This window comes from Erithacus rubecula (assembly GCF_903797595.1).
Source record: "Erithacus rubecula genome assembly, chromosome: 9".
Classification (NCBI taxonomy): Eukaryota; Metazoa; Chordata; class Aves; order Passeriformes; family Muscicapidae; genus Erithacus; species Erithacus rubecula.
In genome coordinates this window covers 23,184,290-23,209,289 of record NC_136660.1, presented here as the reverse complement: position 1 = coordinate 23,209,289, position 25,000 = coordinate 23,184,290, and the positions used below count along the sequence as shown (strand labels likewise).

The 25,000-nt window shown below is 44.3% G+C and overlaps 1 protein-coding gene across 2 annotated transcripts in view; it reads right to left on the bottom strand.

Moving 5' to 3' along the window:
* The window catches only part of NEURL1 (neuralized E3 ubiquitin protein ligase 1), a 141,647-nt gene extending 117,268 nt beyond the window's left edge, over window positions 1–24,379 (bottom strand). For both annotated transcript variants that reach the window (XM_079312070.1, XM_079312074.1), the window contains exon 1: window positions 24,039–24,379. In XM_079312070.1, the coding sequence (XP_079168196.1) occupies window positions 24,039–24,123 (85 nt within the window). In that variant the 5' untranslated portion in view covers window positions 24,124–24,379. The remainder of the gene's footprint in view (window positions 1–24,038) is intronic.
* Window positions 24,380–25,000: the final 621 nt, after the last annotated feature.

Below are 25,000 nucleotides of genomic sequence, written 5' to 3'. Positions count from 1 at the left end.
AGTGTCCTTAGCAAAACAATTCTTCAGGTCACACATCACACTGAAAAGGGACAGGAGCCACAACCCCAGACACAAAGCTCCAGCACAATTGCATAGCTCTCATTCAAGGATCTTATTTCACTGCTACACAAAAAACCCAACACCCTCCAGACTAACAGCAACCATTGCTATTTCCCCAGCATAGGTTACACTTGGGGGTTTATTATTCCAATCCCCTTTTAAGCCATAAATCTTCCCTCCAGTCAAGCATCAGAATTCCAACTATCAACAAGCTTATGTTTACTAATATTCTTGCACTGTGATAAGCATTGAATGGATAAGTCTTTATGCAAAAAGTGAAAGAAGATAAAAGGAAAAAAAAACCATGATGTTTTCCAATAGCACACATCTCTACTGACAGCTGGGGGGCAGGATAAATCTATTTTCCCACTGCATGGAAGCTACCACTTTCTTTGGTAGCCTAGATTTAGGAATCCACTTTCATCACCTGAGACAGTATGATTTATTAGCAGAGATGGTACAGTTGGTATCCAACACTCAGCCAGTTGGCACCCCAGGAAGAAACTCAGGAGCTAGGTCCAAACTCAGAGGCTGAGCCTCCTCTCTGCTTACAAACTTGGCTGAAGTCCCAGCTGAAGAGGCAATACAGCAGCAGGAATCAGCAGAGATGCTCCAAGCAAACATAACACACAGGAACTGTCCACCAGAGAGCCATAGTGAGGCTCATCCTGCACTATCCTCTGAAAGCACAAATCTTATCATGGTGCATTAAAATTAAGTGTGACCAGGAGCTTTCTTCCCTATGAGTTTGAGCAGTAAGTCTGATATTTGTGATTTCTGATCTAATGTAAGATATCTGTGATACAGAGCTGGTTACTACCTTTAATCTTCCAGGCTCCAAAAGAGCTGCCAGAGAGCATTATTTTTAATACACTCTCACACAGGGATAGAGTTTCTGAGGAAGCTGCCAAATCTAGCAAAGGTTTGCACTTCTCCTTTCCAACACTTTCTTAGAAAGCTGGAAATAACATTACCTTACTTAAGTGGCCATTTTAATTAATTTAGTTTTGTTTTAAATACAACCAAAATGAAAGAAGAATGCAGCTGAACTTTTGGGCACTTAAAGTTGTCTCTTTAAACACAGAGCTCATTAAAAGCTTGACAGCAAACCATAAAGATCCACAGGAGACCATTTTAAAAAGAGTACACATTGTCCAAGGCAGAGCCTGTGTATTTCTCACTGCACCAGAGCACATGGACCATAATCCTAGAGGGGGCTCTTGACTTGCTGTAAGATAAACTCCAACAACACTGGTTATTAACACTTTGAAAGCCAGAGCCCATTCTCATCCAAGTAAATGAGAGCCAAATTAGCCTTAATGTTGTATTTTTTGTCCTAAGAAGCATTATTAAAATGAAAATACAGCTGGAAACTCATCTGGGCCATGGATGAGAAACTGCATAATTGCAGTTAAAAGCAGAGCTCCAGTATCTCCTTGTTGCTAAAGGCAAACCTTTCTGAGCCAGTCACACAAGAACATCAGTGTCTCTCCAGGAAGAAAAAGAGGTGGGATACCTCAGCAACCAGAGGAGGCAAATGCAAATCAAATGTGTTAGTGGAAGGCAGCATTTCTCAGCAGTTACTGCACTGAGGGGAGAGAAGCCAGGTCTCAGAGTTTCAACACCCACCTCTGCCACATGAACACCACCAGGCAGCCTCCTCTTCCCTCTGCTCTCTGATGGGATGGAAAGGGAAGAAGAGTGTGAGGTGGCATTAATATGCAGATTGAAACAGATAACTTAGCTGTCTATTCCAATTGATTCCAATTAACTCAGCAGCCCATTCCAATTAACTCCACCTAAAACAAAACAATTTCAAGCTTTTAATGCCATAAGGTATTCCTGGGGAGGTGCAGGAAGACACAGCAATGAAACCTGCCATTTCCCACCTGCTCAGAGACAAGCCTTGTCAATCAGCACTTGATGCTTAGCCAGGTTTATCACCTATCTCTGTCTTCTCTTAGTCATTAGATAAAAAAACCACACTAACCATTACTGCTGTCCAGGGCTGCAGAGGTCTCTTAACACTAGCAAATGCTGTTAATGTAGTAAAAGAGAAACAGATTGCCTGGGCTGCTATCTCCCTGATTGCTAGAGAGGCAATCCCCACATTAAAGATGGGAAGAAGTTGAGATGTATAAAGCACAGATGTTCAGGACATAGAAACAGGATATTTTAACAAAGCTTAAAACAGACCCAAAGGTGTGTGTGTGCTGGTCCCCTTTGCATGGGCCCAAATGTTACCCAATGAGATCTGCACACCTGACAAATGGCAGAAAGGAACTTTCTGTGCTGGTGTATTTTTCTCTCCAAGATATATAAAATCACTACATTAGTCCTGCTAGAGCTGAACTGTCACAGCTTTTTTATTATTATTTGCCAAAACGGTTATCAGCCAGATTTGTACTCTTGAATTCCTGTATCACAGAATTACTCTGATGCCCAGAAAGTGCAGTATTATGGAAGTAATGTTATTCCCCAACTTGTCTTTCCTTCTGTCTTTTACAAGGTTCTTTCTGTGCTGGCTGCCCTGCAGCAAACCACAGGAGTCAAGTTCTGTACAGGGATCTCACCCTGCAGGCTTGGGGGGCTGCTAGTTCTCACAACACTGCTCTCCTGAACCAGCCCCTACCTATTTAAACCAACTTATTTTTGGAACCTAAATAATTCAAACAGAACATAACTTTTTTTTTTAGATGCTTATTTTTTTCAGCAGGCATTTTATTTCCTACAATAGCCGACCCACACTAGTCCTTTGAGCTGATTCATGAAGAAAGCACTCCTGTTTTCTTTGCAGAATACTAATATGGTCTTTGGAAGCAAGTTCCTAGATTGAAGCTCACAGAGGCAGCACAATCTCTGCTGTGAGATGATGAAAAGGCAAAGTACTGTCTTGCAAATATCCCACTGTTTCACAACCCCAGCATCTTGCCTGGCCTCTGTGCAAGATAGGAGGGAGGTTCCAGAGGTGGAGAAACATAGATGGAAGCAGTAGAGCATGGCTGCCTCCTGCTGAATCCCTGATGCACAGATATATTTATCATTCACAAAAACGCAATGACACCCCTGGGAAACCAGCCTTCAGGAGCCTGCAAGGCACTGCCCTGTCATCTCCAGGAGGAACCTGCCTGCACAGAGGACAGAAGAGGTCTCAGCAGGAGGAGAATCTTCCCTAAATCATTCAAAAGCTCATCAAATGAAGGCAACAAGCTGGTCAAATGTCAACCTACACCCTGAGTTCAGACATGCCTTCAGTCCTCAGTACAATCCTCCCAAAGAAGTTTCACTTTCAGCAGAGCCACATGAGACATCCTTTCACACAGACAGCTTGGCTTCTCTCCCTGTCAGACCATCCTGCTCCATCCCTCACCTCAGGATCCATCACATGGCACAGCAAATCCATTCAGGGATGCAAATAAAAACTAACTTTTCAGGATAAGATGTGGGGGGAAATTGTTTTCTCAGTGAAAAAGGTTTTCCTGAGTGGCTACCAGTTGTAAAATGGGGGCCTGCAGCTGACCCAACACTGACCACCTCCAACCTCCTTTGAATTCACACTGAGTCACTAATTTGGGTCTAAATGACAGCAGCAGGAACTGGGAACTGCTTTTTTCTGGTTCATATTATGCCATAACAACAGCATCTCTAAGTCTCTCCTTCCTTTATCCCTACATATAAGTATTTTGAGGTACAGACAGGTGAAATCCTGTGGTATCAGCATGGGAGAACTGGGAACATCAAGTACAGAGATTTATCTCCACTAATCCCTGCTGTGACTAGTAGACCATGCTGTCTCTCATTACCAAGCAGATTCCTGCAGTGTTCAGACTCTGTTCTCCTGCAAAGATTGCTGCACAGGAGAAAACTGGGACAGAAAGTGTCTCATGCTCTTTGGGAGTGCCCCACCACCACACACATGTCCAAATCTACAGCAGATGGCTCCTGTCTCCCTGAACTTCACTGACCACAGTGGTCCTGGCTCCCTCAGGAAACTGGAAAAAAGCAGAAAGAAAACTGCCCAGGAAATTCCACCTTATTGGAATTAGAGGAACAGCCATTAGCCAAAAGATTACTTAATTTAGTATTTGTTTACAGCTGCTGGGGATTTCATGAGGTTAGATGCTGGTTAATCAAACCATGGAGCACCATTCAGCACCTGCCCCAGAAAGTTTAAAAGCTATCTTCAAATAAAATATAGGGACTTGTATCAAAGCAATACTGCAAATCATGCTTCCAACACCATTTCCCATGCTTCTCTTTCTTTCTTCCTTTCTGGCACATCACCACCCACATGAAAGCCAAAAAGAGACTCTAGTACCTGGTTACACAAGGGGAGCCCATCACAGCAGCAATTCAAAAGCTTCTTCCATAATCCAGCAAAATTTTTCAATCCAGAAATCTCATTATAGATTGATTGACACATCTACCCATCCCCACAGCTGTCCATCCACTGCTGCAGCAGCCTCATCAAGTGCAATGAGAACTTTGCTGTTGGATGTCCCTGGTGCATTAGCTGGAGTTATTACATCCAGCTGCACAGCATAAAGCTACAGGAAACAATTTCATTAGGGTCCCATTAGGCTTAGACTGGGTTGGTCTTTTCACATGCAAGGGCACAATAGGGAATAGCTTTGGGCAATAATTTGAATGCATTGCTAAAACCATTATCTAAAATACAGATTCATATTTACAGGCACAGGCTTCTACCCATCCCACAGAAGCCCATAAGGGCACTCTGGGATTTGATATTTAAAGCATTTGGTGCTGGTAGCAATGCTCCTCCAGGAGCTTTAGGCACCACAGGGACACGAGGGTCATTCAGACAAGTCCACTACTTTCCAAAAAACCCCAGGAAGCTGTCACTAGGCTGGGGAAGGGCTCAAAGAAATAACATCTCCTGAAAAATCACTCTTTCTTTGCTTGGAGCTTTGCAATTTGCAATTGCCCGTGACACTATTGGTCTACCCTGACCCAATGTTAAAGTCACAGGTTCTTTATTGTGAGATTCAGAGTAACCCAGTATGGCACAAGTCCAATGATCCAAGCTCAAGAGATTTTTATTTTTTAAAATGATGATTCAGTGTATCTATTCAGCTAAACAGAAAGCCCTGTGTCATCATAAAGCTGTGATGATATTCTGGAAATACGGTCTCACTGGAGGAACACATTGTAATTTTATATCCAGCTTTTTAAGAAGATGAGGCCAAGCCCTGAGTGACAGACACTCTGATGAAACAACACATGAATTAAACATAATTGTACTAGAAAAACAGTAAAACAGAACGAATCATTGAGGGCCCTGTGTTGTACCACGAGCAGTGACATTTGCATTGGCACAGGGCATTCCCATCCACAGAGCTCCAAATTCTCCATGAATATCAGTAATTAATAATCTGTCAGGCAGACAGAAGCACCCAGGTTTTGCCACATCCAGTTTTGCAGAGAGTGAGGTTGAGATCCTGGCAGGACCTACAGGACCCTGGCTGCCTGCACAGCCCTGTGTGCTCCCTCCTGTCCCATGTGCTTCATCCTCTCTTTGTTCCTTGGAATGGCCACCATGCCCTTTGCTTTATTAGGCTATTCTCACTGGAAAAGAACTGCATGCTCCAACTAGATTCCTGCCAAAATTCAAACCTAGGATCTGCACTTATAGTTTTACTAGGGAAGACTCAGTTTTCCCTCATAAAATTAAAATGTAATTCTACACTGGTCTGCCTGCCATAAATATGTCTCTACATGCAATGCTGTCCATATCCATATTTAACCTAATAAAGAGAACAAAACTGGGTTCAGGAAACCTGATTTTTTCTAGGTTTTCATGAAAGTTGGATCTCAAAACCCTTTATGTCAACAGCAGATCACTGTTTCACAGACTTCATCTAGCAGGGCTGGTAACTAACTTAAAAACGGCAGATGGAAGCATTAAATATTTATTGGACTGGAGTGCATTGATTTCAGAAATTAACACTTTGCAAATTACTTCTGTGTGAACAGTAATTAAACAGTCACGGTCCAGCCCAGGTTCTAGTAAACTGCAACTCTTTTTGTAAAACATATGTATACATAAAAACACTAGCACTTGTCTACTCATTTCCATCTGCACAAACCAAATTGCTCTGTGATTATGAATTAAAATTAATTAAGACTTTGGAATGATTTTCCACATGAAGTTGGAACAGTGGGAGTCCTTGTGATGGGCACCTAGGCATCACGCCAGTTAAGCTTGCAGGGAGCAGGAGTAGCTGATGCATTGCTTTAAAACACCAAGGACTTTGTGACCTCCTGATCCCATGCTAGTAATGCTGGGACTGAGTTTATGATAACAGTGGGATTGAACTTCAGGGAGAAACCATGAGAAAAGTGCAACTGATACTGCCAGGGCCCTTGTGATTCAGGAGTACAATTGTAAATAGCATAAAGCTGCTGTTTGCTTTTGAGCTCTCCTGTCCATCTGGGAATAGATTTGCTCAAGAGATATTGCAGTTTTATTCCCTCAAGAAGAGTATTAGTCTCCCACTTGTGCTATTGCATGAGCAGTAATGAGACTCACAGAGTTTATTTAATAGACTCTTTTTGAAAGAAAACATGTTTTAACTCTGCTCAAAAAGTAGCTTTTTTCCAGAACTAGGTCTTCCTTTCAAACACTGTCCAGTAGTCTTTCCAAGACTATTTTCCCATTCACTGTACCTTCACACTCAGGATATCAGAAAGGCAACAAGTTCTGTTTTCATTAAGGCAATAGCTGAAGCTTCATTAAAGGTAATTGTTGATGGTACATTACTGAATTGGAAGCACTGGGTACCATTCAGCAACCTTCCCTTCTTCAGCACAGACTGCTATGCACTGTATTTTATTACCAAAGCTGGATTTATTCCATGCTCTGACTCCATCACTGCTTTTTCGCTTTCTCTCTTCCCCCAAAACATATGTACTTAAAACCCCACCAGAAATGAACAAACCCACCCACACAGGGACGGCTGGTGTGCAAGGCAGACTCTGAGCTCTTCTCGTGTCTGTGCTGAGGGAATGGCAGCAGCTCCCCACAGGCTGCACTCTGCAATAAGGAGCTTGTTTTCATTTTCCAGGCAACGCCGGGTGTGCTGCGGTGGCCAAGGGGCCACAGAGGGGCAGCTTCCCCCAGCAGCTGGGGCTTGATGCTGGCCCCAGCACACTGTGCTCCCACTGCAGCTGTGTGTGCCTGCAGAACTGCAGCTGCCCCCGCAGCAGCACCAGCAGCCACAGCACCAAGCCCAGCCGAGGGCAGGAGCAGAAATGAGAGGGCTCCTCTGGCTCAGCCCAGCCAGGGAAGCACACTGACAGCGTGGGGAAGGGGCCAGGGCTGCAGGTGAGTGGTGCAGCCTGCACAGATGCAGAGGGGCTGGCAAAGGCTTTTTATTGAGTGCACAGGCACACTGGCTTCTTCTGTTTGCTGTGTCCCTTTGTGTCCGTTCCGAGGTGCAAATTGGGTTTGTGTCCCCAGGAAATCCTGGGAGTTTGTGGGCGAGTTTGCAGAAGGAGATGAAGAGAAGGCGGCTGCCAGGAGACTTTAATGAGAGCTACTTCTGCACTCATGGTACAATTAAGAGTCACATAATGAAACAGAGGCTGGTTTGTTTGTTTTTTAATGAGCTCTATTTATTTTTGACTTTAACTATCCTCATTCATTTTCTCTGAATCAAACCTCCAGTGCTGAAATCTTGTGCATCACAGTTAATAAAGGACAGCAATAATCTGATTTACTGCATCATTCCAAACACGAATGTACTCACAGGAGAGGCTGATAGTTTATAGCAGCAATGTTTAAAGCAGAAGAACTGGCAGCAAATTGAAAATAACTTCTCAGCTGCCTTGCAGAAGGCTGAAGTAACTCCATAGACTTGTCTGAGGCATTTTTTAAAATGTTGTTGTAACACTAAGAGGTTAAGGCTCATGTCAAAGCTAGGTTTATGCTTCACAAACTGGAAGCTGGTGAAAAGCAGGTGCCTTATCTGATAGATTTCATCTGGCTGTTTAGGATGCCTGAGTTCCCAGATGTCACAAAGTGAAAAAACAGAGGAATTGCATGTGAACCAACTCAAAGAATGCAAGATCCTTGAGCTTTTTACCCTCAATAATGCAGAAGAGAAAAAACAAAAACAAACAAAAAATCAAGAAAGTTTATGATTTACTCCAAGCAGAGGATTAAAACAAAAATCAGCATTATTATTCCCTTGATTTCTCCCCTTCCTCAAAATGGAGAAGCCACTGATTCTAACATAGCCAGAAATGTGAAATGGAGGTTTTCTCCTTGGAGGAAGAAATTTTGTCCCTTTTTCCATATTTAAGCTTTTAAACAAAGAGAGCTTCATTCTAGAGGAGCAGCTGTGTAATTAAGACAATTTCAGGATGAACAGTGTGATTCAAGAGCCGAATACTATCTTAATTATATGCATTAATATTCTGCTAAGAAGATGCTTATCAAATAAAAAAATAATTCATGTTATTGCACAAGGAAGACCACTAAAAACATTAAAATGAGAGAAGGGTGACAGTCTAAGACAGGGCAGGTCACTGCATGCTGTGAAAGCAGCTCCCAGCTGCAGAGGAAGCGCCTGGCAAGGAACAGAGAGCAGCACTATCTGAGCAAGCAGAGAGTGCCCAAAAGTCAGCTGTCCTCAGAGGTGAATACTGAATGAGAGACTTCTGTGTCAAAGGGAGAGTTGCCCTGTGGCTGCTCCAGCTACTTGGGAAGGATTCTTGGTTGTGATCTGTTCTAATTTTTTGTGAAGGAAATCGAAAAGGAGCATTTTCACAGAAACAGGCAGCAAAGCAGGAGCCAGAGGTCAGGACAGGTGGGTTAGAAAGAAGTCTCTTGGCTGGATTGGGTACTGGGATGCCATCCTGTGGTGGGGACACACTTCAGTCCTCATCTACAGTCCACCCCCCATTGCCAGGGGGTGGGCAAGGAGCACATCCAGCCCTTTGTGGCTGCCTGGGGGAGCCTGGCTGGCAGACACAGGGCAGCCAGTGCACAGGGGACAGGGGCAGTGCAGGTGAGGAGCTGGGCAGCAATGTCTGTCACTGCCCCCGTGGGACTGAGCATCCCTCATCAGAGCCACAGTGTGATCCCACACTGCTCCCCTGCCTCTAATCAAGGCTGCACAGCAAAACATCAGCATCCACTGATTGAGAGAGAAAAGAAGGGATTTCCTTGAGGGTCAAGGAAACCACAACGAGGTGTGGCACTCCTGATTTCCACTATTTAAAAAAAATAAAATAAAAAAAAAAGGTCTCAGAAAAGCCAGAACTGGCTTGCTTGTATTGAAACACTGATTTGAGGAAGTCTGCAATTGTACAATGGCACGAGCCCTCCGGTCTCAGGTGCTGGGGATTTCTGGCTCACAGCCTCAGCGTGGGCCTCTGCAATCACATCTGCCCCAGGAACAGAGGCAGGCTCCATGTGTGAATAGGAGATCTCCAAGGAAAACCCAGGTGCTGCAGGGAATACAAAAGAGCAGGGCAGGGAATATAAAAGCATCACTCCTTCTGCCTAATGGGCAAGGAGCCAGTGCTGTGCAGAGGTGCTGTTCAGGATGAGACTGTGGTGCAAGTGCAGAAATGCTTGAGCTGGCTCACAGCAAGGCTGCAGTGTGGCTGCAGCAACCATGCAGGGGATGGGCAGGACCAGTGTACCCAGCTGAGAGCCCCACAGGTGAAAAAGGACTGCCCACACCTGGCTGAGCTGCTGTGGTCCTACCTGTCATGGAAACTGAGTCTCAGCTCAACTCCACCCTGGGCTGAGACCAACAAGAAAGTGCTAATGGTGTTCTGCATTTTATGGTGGCTTTGGGTACAAAATGCCACTCAGCTGTCCAGCTAGACCAAGTTAGAATCAGGTCTAAATCATCACAGAGAGTTTAATGTTTGGCTTTGCAAAAGCAGAACTCAGTGAAGGGCCACAGAGATGTGTGTTATGCAATAACAAGGAGAGGCTTTAGGTCTGTTTTTGCCTCCCATACATTTTTACTTGCAGACTTGAAGTGCCATCAGAGGGCATGCATAAAACAACTTAGCCCTCCTGCCTTTTGATTCTCACCAGGAAGAATGAGCTATAACCCTTCTATCTGCAACATAAATAATTTTCTTATCCCAAACTGATTTAAAACAATATGCCTTACAAACAATTAAGGACTCCAAATGACATGTGGCAGGAATACAGTTTTCCTGGAAAAAAATGCCCCATTCTGCATACAGCAGAGGGAAGGGCACGTCGAGGGCTGAGCTACAGTTTAGCAGAGTCATTTGTCCAAATTCTCATGTCCTACTAAGCCACAGACCATGGTAGTGAGGAACAGCTACTCAGATCCTCTGTCACAGAACAATTTGTATGCAGAGCCAAAATTCACCTTCACATCAGTCCCAGGATCCACTGCATGAAGGATGTTATGCTGCACTGAGAAAGCAGCAATGTTTTGCCTTGGGACTGGAATGGCATCCTGTGGTCCAGTGACTCCAGTGTCTCCTTCTCAAAGCAGAAAACTCACAAGTGCCTTCCACTGGGATCTCAGGAGCCCAGCATAAGGATGGGATGGGATGAGATCCATCCATGGGTGCCTACATCCATGGGATGCAGGCAGTTCAGTAAAGGAACCCCAGAAATTTCATTTTAATCTCTAAAATGTTTAGTAAACACTTCTCTCATCCATCTTAGGAGGGCTTCACCTGCATCTTTCAACACTACAGAGGTGGACAGGTGTTTCAGACTTTGCCTCCTGCAGCTTGTCACACACGGGGCTAACAGCCCCAGTGCCATCCCCTGGGGAGATGGAAGGGCACCCATCTCTCAAACAAACCTGGGATTGTTACTCAGCTACACAGAGGGCCAAGGTCTCATTAATTAACACTGACATTTACAACAGAAACCACAAGATATGAGAGATACAAAGATGGATAAATTCCAAGAGGATTAGGGAGCAAAAAAAGGCTGTGGGGGGTGGTTGTTCTGCTTATTTTGAGTTTTCCTTGTAAAAAGAGACTATTGATATTTGAATTCCTTTTTCTATTAGAATGAGGAAAATTGCAGTAGGTCTTCTGTCATGTATCTAAATTGCAAAGTGCTACACATCATTGAAATGAAAAGAGGTTGCTTGGACTGGCCAGTGTCCAGTCCATGGATTTGTGGGTGGACCTGAAGGTTACAGATCAGGGGAGGTTTTGCTGAAAGAGTGTGGCTTAGCTTTGGTTCAGAGGATTTCCAAAAAAATGCAAAAGTCTACCAGTTGTCTGCCTCTACTAACACAGGGTCAAGCTCATGATAAAATAAACCATCTGCTCTTTTAGACTTTTATCCTAAACCAGAATAAACCTGTTTTGATGCTCTTGTGGACTTGGCTTCTTCCACTGTCTTTCATGTGCTCCAGTTGACATCATCAGGCATTCAGATTCCTTGGATGAGTTCCTCAGGCATCGACCAGTGGGATTCTGCCTCAATTCATGACCCTTTTCTATATGGCAATGCCAACAGCAGAAACAGCTGCCCTGATTTTGAGAACTAATTCACCCTCATTTCTCACTTTCATCTCTACTCTGTTGCTGATCCCTAGGAAAGGGTCTTTGGAATTCAACAGAGAAAGCCAAATCTAGTTCTGGAGAGGTAATGCACTGGCAATGACAGTGCAACAGGGCATGATCAGCAGAAGGAGAGCAGATGCTGTACTTAATCCCAGCCCAGAAGCAGATCCTTACCACCATCTCAACTTCCACATTCTTTCCAGGGTGAACATGGGAGAGTCACACTCACATTGAGCTCTGGGGTCTCCTTTTTTCTCCCCTTCCCAACCTGTACATTCAAAACTCACTGACTCAAATGTGCTGTTAGAGGAAGTGTTAACATCTGCAATCTGCATCTGCTGGAGAGGCATGAGGACATTTAATATGTCTGTGACAACTGGGAAGGGCAGGAACAACCACCTTCCTTTATTTAAAACCTTTATTTAAAGGTTTTTACTCAAACCAAGTCAGCAAACCCCATCACCATTGGTGTGGCTTTCCCAACCACAACACACAAATGCTCACAAGCACCATGAGCCCTAGGACAGCTTTCCTCTCTCCTCTTACCATCCTGCTAATCATGATGTCTGGGGCTATAAAAAGGCACAGCACAAGAGCATGTCTCTCCTTCTGATCTGCTTCCGTGTTTATAACCATGGCTTATCTAATGGCACTTAGGAAGTGTTTCCAAGGAGACTATTTGCATCCTGCAGGATGTTGCTAAAGCAACATGCTAAATTAGATGCAGCACTCTTAGCCTTCACCTACTGTATTTGCATTGCTATTAAAATGGAATAGTCACAGGCTTAAGCTATATTTGGGTCATTCACTCATCCAAACACCTGAAAATAGTCCAATGACAGCAGCAATGGAGTTTCCCCTCAAAAATCTAGTACATCTAGGTCTCCATCTCTTATGTGTATTTCAAGCTTGCCCCTCAATGTGACCTGCAGTCAAAACAAGCTATCTTTCATGCTGCAGCCTTCCTCTACAGGACATGTTTTCCCTATATGTTTGGCTTTTATTTGAATGCATCAGGAGATTTTAACTGTCATAAATAATTACAGCATCTTAGCATTTGATGGAGCATGGCAGAAGGCAATTTGTAAGTAGCATTAATTTTTGAGGCACAAGATGGCTCAGAGGCACTGGAAATGCGACAACTTGCCTGGAGTTTATGGGTCAGCTGTTCATCCTCACCCTGAGTCTTAGTTCAGCTGTAAAGAGTCACCATTCAAGGGCTTCAAGATGGCCCATGGAAAGATAAAACAGCTAAATAATAATTATTTGTTTAACCCTAAATAAAATGGTAAAATACTCATTATGGACATGGCAATAAAATGAAATAATTTTAAACTATAAATGACTAGCTATAAACAAAAATAAAGGCCAGGGCCTATTTAAGGTGATGTTACAGAATAAATTAAATATAGAAGCTCAAAAGACTACTGGTAGGAGGGAGAGTGAGCAACCAAGAGGTAAGGTGCCAATGGTTTCCAAGGCAATTAACAGCTTCTCTAGAGTTTGGACATTTGTCAATATGATTAAAAAAACCATGAAATTCAAATAGCCCCTCTGCACTCACACACATTAACAGAAATATGGACAGTTCTCTGGAATTTTACAAAAAATATTACAATTGTGTGACAATTTCATTTATTGCAAATATACAATAAATATAATTTTACTGCATTCTTCATGATACCAAACAATGTCACAAGCAAAGTCACTGGGCCCTCTGATATCCAGTATTCTGATGCAACTCTAGACAATGTATCACCCCCACAGTTTTCTGTTCTTATGGTCTGGGCAGTGCATTTTGGTCAACGACATGTAACAGTAAAATACAATCCCTACACCCAGATGGAGCTCTCCATCACTATTTAATATGTTTATTCCAAAAATAACTCTTGCTTTTAACACTTTCAAATTTAAAAGATAAACTCAGGCAATGACAGAAATACTTGGCATCTGTCACTGCATTCAATCAGCTCCCTGAATCAGAGCAAAAGCACCTTGTTCCAGCTCTGCTGCAGTGCATAATATGGTTTGGGTGCCTCTTGTTAATAAATCCTTGCTTTACCCCAGAAGCACTACTAAAAAGTACACCTGGGAGCATTTTACTATATATAAAATCTCTGTTCCAACAGCAAATTTGATCTGCCTAGAGAATCTAATCACAAGAAGGTAACTCCTTCCTGCCACACAGGCTACAGAAAGCCCATGTCCAGAGAGCATTTCACCTGCCAGCACTTGTAATTGATAATGCCTGGGAATTTAAGATGGAATACCAGAATCTGGACTGGTAAAGAATTTCCTAGCAGCATCAGGCTCCAGATCAGCCTGTTTCAGGATGAGGGGATGACACAAGCTCTCTCCTCCCTCCCTCCAACACCTGTGGTGGAGTTCAGCTCCTCAAGTTTTATCATTGCTTTAGTGCCTTCATGAGAAGGTGTGATGGAGGCACAGAGGAACTTCTGCAGTTGGCCATGGCTGTAGAGCACCTGTGTGCCCACCCCCATGCTCCATGCACCACTGAGGTGGCTGGACAAGTGCTGGTGGAGAGCTTCCTCCAAGCCACATGGTGGGGAAGACACCCTGAGGCAGGTGAGCTGTGCTGGGGTCTGAAAAAACACTCAAAGTCTTCCTAACTCTTCTCATATAGGAAAAAAAAAAAAAAAAAGGATGGTTCAAGTTTCATGGGGCTCCAGATCTACAACAGCCATACTGCATCATGCCTCCTCCTATGGTCACACAAAAAAACTCCATGGCAGTTCAGAAAGTGATCTTCAGTCCTTTGTGTGAAAGGGTTGCTTGTGCCCACACACACAGAATGCAGAAGGTCCTTTTCAGCTGCCTCTGCTCCAGGGGAGCTTTCCCAGTGCTCACCATGGCTTCAGTGCCCCATGTGAAACAGGCCAGGGAATCTCCAAGGAAGGGTCAGAAAAAAGCATTTGTATTACCAACAAGGCACAGAGAGGGAAGGAAAGGAACATCCCTGTCTACCAACAGATCTTCCCTCTCCCATGAGAAATAAGATCAAATGGCAAAATAAGTTTCTCTGTGCTAGCTGTGCCTCTGGGAAATTTTCTAAGGACTTTCTGTTGGCTTTGGATCAAGTCCAAGACTCATGTGGCCAGAGCTGGGTGTGTCTGGATTATTTATTAGCAAAAGGGTTCCCTCTGCAATCAAGCATGTAGAACACCTTATTAAAGCCTGCTCTGCTCTGTATCTGACCCGATGGAGCTGGCATGAAGAAGCTCTCAGCACCCCCTCAGAAATGCTGCTGGACTGCAAATTGTCATTACTTCCCTCATGTCAGTTCCTCCGTGGCCTTATCTAAACTATGCCATAAATCTTCTGGATTTTCTCTGAACTCTCCTCCTCCTAGTGACATTCTGTACTTCTGAATAATGTTGTCTCCATATAAATTACAAGGGACACAGTAATAATGCTCCAGCAGGAGAAAGGGAACCAGTGGGAAACAGCTAAAAGCTACACTGAACTGTTTTCTCACTTGCAATCTTCTGTCATACACTGAGCTGGAAGATTAGATAACGAGACTATTTATAGCAGCATTGCTGGATGTGTATCACAAAACCTTTATTGTAAGACCATGGCAAGTATAAAATTTTAATTTTGCCTGCCACTTCCCTGTGTCACAGTTTCATTTGCAGCAAAGCATTTTTTTCTTTTGCAGTGGGGTTATTAATAATGTAGCATTAACATTTCCAAACTAGGAGTTCACCCTCAGTCACTGCTCCCACCCATCACTCTGTAATTTCTCCTCCTGGGCTTCATGTTGGACTGACAACAGGAGACTGACAGTGTCTGCTCAGCCACCAAACACACTTTGCATGGGCAAGAGCAGCCAGAGCTCACTGCATTCACTGCTACAGGTCCCACCTGCACAACTTCTCTGCTTGAAACCTGAAACTACTTTTTAACCTCTCTGCTAAGCCCTCCAATACACAACCTGTAGGGCCTGAGAGCATCCATCCAGAGGAAATGCACAGAACACCAGATGATCTCCACCCAGCAGATGGTAAGAATTCTCTTCCACAACTAATGTAAGGCAGATTTCAAGCAGAGGAGCAAAGCTCTCAGCAGTCAGTGCTTATCTCTTAGCATCTCAATTCTAAACCTTGTAAAAAAAATATGGTTTTAATTAAGGAGAACTTTGTGCACCTTTATTTTATCTCCTGCTTGTTAAGGATGTGATTTTGGAGGGGTCATACCATTAAAACTGAAACACTAAATGATATACAGAAATGGGAGTAGGAATGTAGAAATCCAGTACTAACATCAGAGGTAGCCCAGGTCCTTCATTATATTTTTACTGCATTCTTAACAAAGTAAATTACAACTACTTCTCCTCTTTCTTAATTTGATGAACATAATCAATTAGTGAGGAACATTTTGTCTTTTCCATTTTCTGTCACCTCTATTGAAGTGACTCACTCACTCACACAAGAAACAGATTCTGTTTGCAACATTTACAGTTATTTGTGTCCTGTCTTCTACAATGACTCAATATTTCTATGGGAAACCATCTCTTCCACTCCTGCCTAGTAAATACTTGTTAAGTATAAAAAATAGGCATTCATCATAGACAGAAATGATCATGCAAGATAGATATTTAGAAACACAATGGCACCATTTACCCAAATCAAAGAAATCATGAGTAATACCAATACAATTAATGCTATATTAAAGAGGTAGCACCTAAGGAGGAGATTTGAACTAACCTTGTGATGAAAATATGGAACCTGGATGGTAAATTAGCTCTATATCTAGATCTGCTTGCCTAACCTGTCCTTTGTCTCTTCAGAAGCCTAACCCACTGCTGGGTACTGGCAGTTAGTTGCACAGCACCCCAGTCACTGCTTTGATGAATAGATCTTCCCAAGCACTGGTGCTAAACATAGGATATGTTGTGGTCATATCATAAAAATTATGAGATTAAGTCTATAGGAAATCTGTGCTTAAACCCATGCAGGAACATCTGGAATGTGTCAGTGTTATCAGTGTGAAATTAAAATACTGAATATGAGGGAACAACAGAGGAGAGAGACTCCACAGGTGATGTTGGTACTTTAGAATAAATTCTTACTAAAATGTTATTATTATAATTTTTTAAAAAAAACTTTACATCAAGTGGGTTTTTTGAAACTAAAAATCTGCCATGAAATTTTATCTCTGAGGCTGGTGAAGAACTATTAATATTTACTTTACAAAATTTTGCATAAAAAACAACCCTACAGTTTAACCTGACAGTTTATTGAGAGCTGAGATTCCTTCCCTATGCTTCAGAAAAAAGTCGAGCTGAGGTGGACTAATGGAGGATTGTATAAACATAATACCACCATGGCATCCTCTGCCCTATAATTTTAAAACAAAATCCTATTTTAATCCCGCACTTGAAAGGCCAAATAACCAATAGTGTAAACATGAACTAGGATCTTACAACAACACACTTTTACCATCTTGAGCTCCCCATGAACAAATGGAGATGAAAACTATCCCCACCTCAATATCAACCAGAGTTTTGAAGCAACCCAGCTCTTAGTGTGGGTTAGTATCCAAGTGTGTGCCCTCCTCTCCAGCTGCTCAGCTTAGCAATGCCCTGGTAAGCCAGGTCAAAAGGTGACCTAGGTCCACAGACACACCACACTCACAACAGAAGTTTTAACCACTCTTAGACCCTAACTTTCAGTTAAAATTCAGCTCTCATCCCCAAAACTGCTTTAGTATTTGTGGCACAAAAGTGAGCACCTGCACAGTGCTTTGATTAAAGTGAGAAACTGCTTTGGGATTTGGCAGTTCACAGCACAGCACCGAGCACCTGCACACTGCTGTGATTAAGGTTAATCATAGATCAACCATTTCTAGACGAAGACAATCCTGAAACACAAGTGTTGTGGATCCCACTCCTTGACACAGCTCAGAATTAAATCACTCTGATGTCCTAAAATTTCAAGGAAGACCAAGCCAGAGAACATGTGGATCCCCAGCTTGAAATAAGTAGCCACCTTGAAGGTACACACTGTAAGTAAAACAACGTGTACTTGTGTACTTGCCACGGGCAACAATTTCAGCCATGCAGAAGTAGCTGGTTCCTGCAATTATCCTAGCAGCAGTAGGTAAGAACAGCTGCCAAATCAGAAATCTTCCAAGCCACTGTATTAGAAATCTTCCCAGATATGGGAATACCCACAAAACCTGCTGCTTCCACAGTCTAGGAAACAAAATGAAGGGGGGGCTACATAGGCTTCTGTCATTAGGAGGTTACTGTAAGCAGAGAGAATGTGCTTTCTCTTACACAACAAGAGCCCACAAATGGAAAAGCAACTGTATTTGTCAAAATCACAGTGTGCAGGAGGCACAGTCAGATCCAGGAAAGCTTGTACAGGGACCCAGCTACAATCTCTTCTGCCTCCCAAATAAAGCCTGCATGTTCTATGCATGAATTTGACACTGACAAGGCAATGAACCACCCTGTAACCAAGCAGGGATGCTTATGATGAAGAGGATGGATCCAGCTAGAAACCAGCCAACACCAGAGCAGGCTCTATCCCTCCATCTACCACTGCAATGTCTGAACAACCCAGCTGCACCTTTCACTGAAGTTTTAAGTTCTCATTTTAGCACTATCCTTATCAGCTAAACACAGGTAGCCTTAGGAAGATGCCCTCAGGAAGTCAAAATGAGAAAGGAAAATGTGAGGTCTTTGTCTGTCGCAAAGTTCAAAGGATTCCTCTTTCATTTCTTCCTCCCATCTCCCTTAAAAGTGGACCCATTTTAGCATCCATGGCATCCACCAATAATGAGCTCTACTGAGCAGCTACCTACTGCAAATGGCTACAGCCCCCTTCTGTTCATTTGATGTCTCCTCCTAATTCTTGTACTGGAAGAGACAGTGAACAGTGGAGCACTGCCCATTCTTTACTTGCAAGTCATTTCCATTCCAGTTGTCCCTTTTTCCAGAGACAAGAGTCCTACTTTATTCAATCATTCCTTATATGAAATTAATGCAGACTTTGAACCATCCTTGTTGCCCACCTCTGAATCTTTTCCAGTTCTTCTGTATTTTCCTGAAAATTTGGAAGGGGAAGAACTAGAGCTACATATAATATACACACTTACACAACAATCTATTAATGGCCTCTATTTTCCTCTGTTTGGCTTCCCTTATAATTTCTAGTATTTAATTTGCTTTATTTAATTACTGACCCTGGCAGTATTATTTTTAGCTCAATCATCCAACTGATGTTTTGGTTCCTACTGGTTTTCAAATGTAGACTTTCCTGCACTTGAGAAATATAGATAATCACCCATGGGCAAGAAACCACATGATTTCCTGGGAAATTTGTGAAAAGCAGCAGCAGTACCTCCTTCACCAACAGGCTTCAGCACCTTATGAAACAAACAATGGGCAAGGAAAAGTGAGATCAATATATTGCTGTGTTTGGAACACTGAGCAATTTTAGGCAGTTTAAAAGCAATAAATCAAATCAGTATCTTGGGGAAAAATCTAGTGCTTGAGAAAAGGTCATACAAACCTGACAGCCTCAGGCAGAGCAAACTATACCCACAACCCAGACACACTGACAGGTCAGACACACTGACAAGCATACCCAGGACAGAGTAAAAGCAGAAGGGCAGGAAGCAGGAGGCATCCTTCAAAGCCTTGAATGATGAAACTTCTGACCCTGTAAGGCTGGAAGAAAATAATATAATACTTCAAAGAAGAACCAATTATGACAGCAATGGGAGCTGAGTTTATCTCACCATATCACTTTTTACCAAAAGTGCACCCCAGTGCACTGCTTGTGATGCCCCACAATTTCTAAGCCCTATGACCATCAGCTGCTAATAACCTTTTGCTCCCCCCTTGGTTATATCTAGTGAGTGCACAAAATGGAGCTGGCAGCAGGATAGTCTTTCACCAATATACAATTATTGAAATGCCTACACCAGCCAGATTACTATCTTCTATGTCTATTTCAGAAGCTCATAAAGCACCAGTGAAATGGGGAAAAAGTCTGACATGTTTATGTGTCAGTGGGATATAATGTTTGGAACAGCAACTGCAGAAATGCAGGCAAAAACTGTGTAATCTTGACTAATAACCACCATGGGTAAGAGAAAGTAGGAAAGCCTCTGTCTTCTTGGTCAAGTGCAGCACAACAGGCTGCCAGTCAGAGAAGTGGTAACACTCTTCAGCAAACCACTGCTGACTCTGACTGCAGGTATCCCAGCAAAAGAAAGGACTAAGAACTCTTCTGTTGAGGTGCCAGACTGCTTCATGTGATATTCTGAAGGTATAAACCCCAAATCATCCTACAGACATCACCCAGACCCATGAGTAAAAGTTATCTGGATGAATGAGCAATAAGGCAACCACAGCAGCACCCAGCACACCATGACTAAGATCTTGATAGGAGCCTCCGGATGCCACAGTAATACAAATGAAAAAAAAGAACCCATGAGTAATCAGCACTGCTGAAAAGAGGATCCCTGGCAGCTGGGGCTGGTCCTGTAATACTGCACATGCATTCTTTTGCATAAATATCATAGGTGCTTTGACCTATGAGAAAATCAACAGGAAGAAATCCTGCTTGCTGCCACTTACTCTTCAAGGCAAGAGATGCTCAGGAAACAGAACCAAACCTGAGTAGGAGGCTGGAGGAGAGGATTAAAGAGAGAAGACAGTAATACTTCTTAGCTTTTACAATGCAATATTGATCTGCTGTCTACAGCAATGGCTAAGCTTTCTTGAAGCTGAGGACACAAGACAAGTGAGGATAAAGAGCTAAATGTCCATGGAGCACACAAGTCCTGTGTCTCACTTCTGACCCAAGGACTAGAAAAACTTCATTTCCAGCATCCTGCACCAGCACCAGCACATTTGGGAACTACAGCACAGCCCAAACAGGGCACACAGCCTACACTTCACATGAGGAAGAGTCAAATACTTCCAGCAAGGTTGACCTAAGGAAGGAATGCAAAAGCCAGAGACTGGGAAAATGTAACACTAAGCAAGGAGGGGAACATAATGAGCTACACCAGGATTAGAAAAAATAGTTAATAGAGGAGATTGAATAGACTGTCTTGGAAGAACTTTGGAGAGGGAGACAGGTTGAAGTGAGGATGAATCTCTTGAGAAATAATAGAAATCTCCTTGGTTGGAACAGTTCAACACAGACTACCCTGACACAAGTAAATAAACAGTATACAGAGCCACTGATGAGAAGGCTGATCTGTTTCATCTCAGAATTCAGATTAGATACAGCTGGAGTTTTCCCATTTGGCTCTCCTCCAAACAGCCATACACACCTTGTTTGATAGTTATCACAAACCATATTTCAGAGAGGGTGGACAGCAAAAATTTCCTGGAGTTTATCTGGCTGCATCCTTAAGGAGATTGTTACCAGATAATCATAATCTTTTGAACAGCATTAGGAAAGTATACAAAGGATCACCTTCTGTCACCCCTGACAAGCTACATTTGGGTTATGGGAAGGGAAATACTCACAGGAATTCTGAAAATAATCTCACCTCAACCTCTCCATCATGATATCACCAAGTGAAAGCCTCCTTCCAATCATTGGCCAGGACTTCAAGGTTAACAGCCATATCAGGACTGTGGCATCAGATCACTTGCAGTCCTGGAGGAGTTCAGTTTTCACTGTGTCCAGAACAGTCAAAGCCTGTAGGCACAACTGTGGCACCAAAATCTGGATTCATAATCCAGATAAGACATACTGCTTTGGAATAGTGAATTCCAGAGAGCTCAAGTCTAGTGGTTCCTAGTAAGCAGTTATGTGAAGTGCTTTTATAAACAGCTGGACATAATAAATTTTCAAGTATTACCTTACTCAAAAGCAACTCTTAAATCATCAGCCTTGGGTTCCAGCTTTGCTCTTGCAGGTACTTTCAAAAAGACCTGCCTATTTCAGTTACCTGGTTTTAAAACTGCAGCTGAAGCCTGAGAATCAAGCTGTGTGCTTCTTCCTTTTGCAAGACCATCTAAAGCAAAGCAAATATTCTGCCAGCCATGTCAGTCTTTGTGAGATTTCTGTGTTATGGCTTCAACACCATAAAAAGTGCCACATGGTCTTCAAAAGATTTATGTAACTAAAGGTGACCATTTTTAGCAGGACTAAGAGAAAGATACGAATTTTCAGCACAAGTGGGTGACAACTCTACAATGTGCAGAGATCTTACTTCTAACTTAGGTGAGATGAACTTAGAAAGTACAGGGACTGAATTCAAAGTTGACAGACCACCTTAGAAAACAATGCAACCATTGCTTCTTCTTAAGCAAGAATGAGTCCTAGTGACCCTGGCACCAGGTTAGGAAGAGGTTGTCACAGAGTAAGAAAGTATTAGATGGTGGCCAACTTACGAAAGTTCAGTATCCTTAACACTAAGCCAGACACTGAAGGAAGAACAACTGGGGACCTTCAACTAAAATACACTTTACAAAATGTTAAATGGCAGATATGTAACAAAACTGTGTGACATTCATACTTTCACTGCTATGCCTCAAGTCCATTTTACAGAAACCTGTCAAATGCAATCAGACTTGTTTATTCTGCATTTAAATGTAGGACCTGAGGCAGTCTGGTTTCAAAAAAGACAGAAAAGGCACATATTGTCTCTGGCAGTTGCTTAGTTTTTACAACAAAGGCAATGCCTCGTTCATTCTTTATTCCAAATAAAAATTATTTAAATGCTCTCTTGCATTACAATCTTCAGAATATTTCTGCTTGCTGCCTCAGCATAGGTAGAAAATTAATTGAACTGTAAATTAAAGGAAGAAATATAGAAACAAAGTGCCATTAACATACAATTCACCGCTTCCCACCACCCCCCCCAAAATCAGGTGATTCATACAGAGCATCCTCCAAATCTCACGTAAGCCACTGTTAATGGATTAAGTGGCAGTGTCCCTTCTGGCTTCAGTTTATAAATTCTGATCTGCTTAAGGTTGTTCCAGAAAGACTTCCAGCTGACAGCATTATTCTTAAAGAGACAAATCCTCCTCAGCAGTTTACAATTGCATACCAACAACTACAGCATTGTGTGTGCCTTCATGTTTGCACTGACAGAGGATGATGGTTCACTGTTTAGGATTCAGCATTCCCCTCCTTTCAAGTCTAATTCAAAGCATTACCATTGCTTGGTCTGAGTTTCTCACTGACTTTGTCCATGAAAGAGTGATGAGCATTCCTAACATCTCCCTGCATGGCCATTGAAACAGCCATGATAAAACCACCCTCAGTTCACACAATTGCTCCAAACCACTCAAGTACAGACAAAGGGGGCAGAGAGATTCAGCAGAAGAATAATGGAAGTATCAGAAAATCCTTCTGTATAACCAGTTGCCCAGCTCATCGTTAACCATCTCCACTCCTCTAGACCATGCCAAACAAGTATCCAAAAATGAGGGTGAACAGCAGCATCCCTATTTTCTAAGCTGGTGGCTGCAAATTCTGCAACACACAGAGGAAGCTGCAACAAGTTATAATCTGAAATGGCTATTAGGGCAGCACCTTCCCTCATTCCCTGCTTACAGAGAGATGTGTGACATCCTCTACCCCCATCAGCCAGTGCTCTTTGGCTTTTTAGAGAAGACGTACCCAGGTAGTGCTGAACACACACAGGGTGTGTGTACTGCTGCCCTAGAAAATTACATTTATGAATGATGGATTATTTTCTGCTACAACTTACAGCAAAAGGAGGTTTAAAAAGAGCAGAGATAGAGGAGACCTTTGGCAGGCTCTCCTGTCCACAGAAGTCACCCCTGTCCCATTTGGTGCCAACAGGTCCCCAGGAGTTCAGAAAAGCATCCTTATGAGGAACTGAATAGCTACATCAGACAAGAAATTCTAAATACTCCCTGCCCTCCTCCAAGCAGGACTGACAGTCCCATGCACACACGCATTCATGGAGCACTCAGAAGAGACACCAGAGCAAAGCCTTCATTAATCAATTAGCACTCGGGGACTCCTGGTGGTCTTACTCCCCCGAACTGTTGACCTTTGCTTTTCTAGGGTACCTCTGCCTGGAAAGACCCGTGCCCTCATCAGCCACATTTGGGGCACTGCTGGGAAAGTGACAGCGCTGCGAGCAGGGCAGGGGTGCCAGGCAGGGAGCCATCCTACCCCGGAGGGCACAGCCTGTCCCACGGTGTGCGGGAGCCTGCCCGGTACTCAGGGTGCTGTGTGCACCCTGGGGATCTGATCCCAAACTGGGCTCCCTGCGGTACCCAGCACCGCTGTCCTGCCTGGCTGCCCATCCCATCCCGGGGTGTCCTGAGCGCCCATCGCGCTCCAGGCTCCTTCAGTGCCCGGGATTCCGCCCGTGCCCGTGCCCGTGCCCGTGCCCGTGCCCGTGCCGAGGGGGATGCTCGGGGTGCCGCGGTGCCGACCCAGCCGTACCTTTGAGGCGGTGGTGCCGGGCGCGGTGCAGGCGGCCCTGGCCGCCGCGGGGCAGCGCGGGGATGCTGGAGAAGCGGCTCCCCATGGCGGCATCCGAGCCGGGCCGGGCCGGGCGGCACCGCGCAAGGTCGCTGTCCGCGGCGGCTGTAGCGGCGAGGGCTGCGGGCAGCGAGAGCGCCGAGAGCCGCGGTCCCGCCCGCCGGGCCCCCGCCCCGCTCGGCTCGGCTCGGCTTGGCTCGGTTCGGCTTGGCTCGGCTCGGCTCGGCTCGGCTCGGCTCGGCTCGGCTCGGCTCGGCTCGGCTCGGCTCGGCTTGGTTTGGCTCAGCTCCGCTCGGCTCCGCTCGGCTCAGCTCAGCTCGGCTCGTCTCGGCGGGGCGGGGCGGCGGCACCGCGGCCCCCCCGCCGCGCCCGTCACCATGGAGACGCAGCTGTTCCGCCGGGGGGCCGCGCCGCCCCGCCCAGATGTGCCACCGCTGGCGCGACAGGTGGGGGCACGCGGAGCCGCTCCCGACCCCGCCCCCAGCACGAGGATGCTCAGGACAGCAAACCCCGAGGATCAGGGACATTGCCACCCCGGTACCTCCCTCACACCTGCTGGCCCTAAACCCGCTTCTCCAGCCCCCTCCTTCCAGAGGGGAAATTTTTGGAGATCCCCGGAATCCAGGCCCTTCAAAGAAGCTGCATCGTGCATGGACACTCACCCAGCAGACCGGCTGTGGTGGGATGCAACTGTCCTGGAGCAATTAGGATTCTCATGGATACAAACATGTCAGAGCCACACTTGGGAAGGCAAGGAGGACGAGCAAGCAGCTCCTTGCACAGCCCTAGGGCAAATGGACAAGTAGGCAGCTAGTCAGAGGGGCAAGCGATCTTTTCTGGTCCCTGACCTACCCAGTAAGTTGTGTGTGTGCCTGACCTACCCAGTGCCTGTGCATGCAGCCACCACTTTGCTCAGCCCAGGA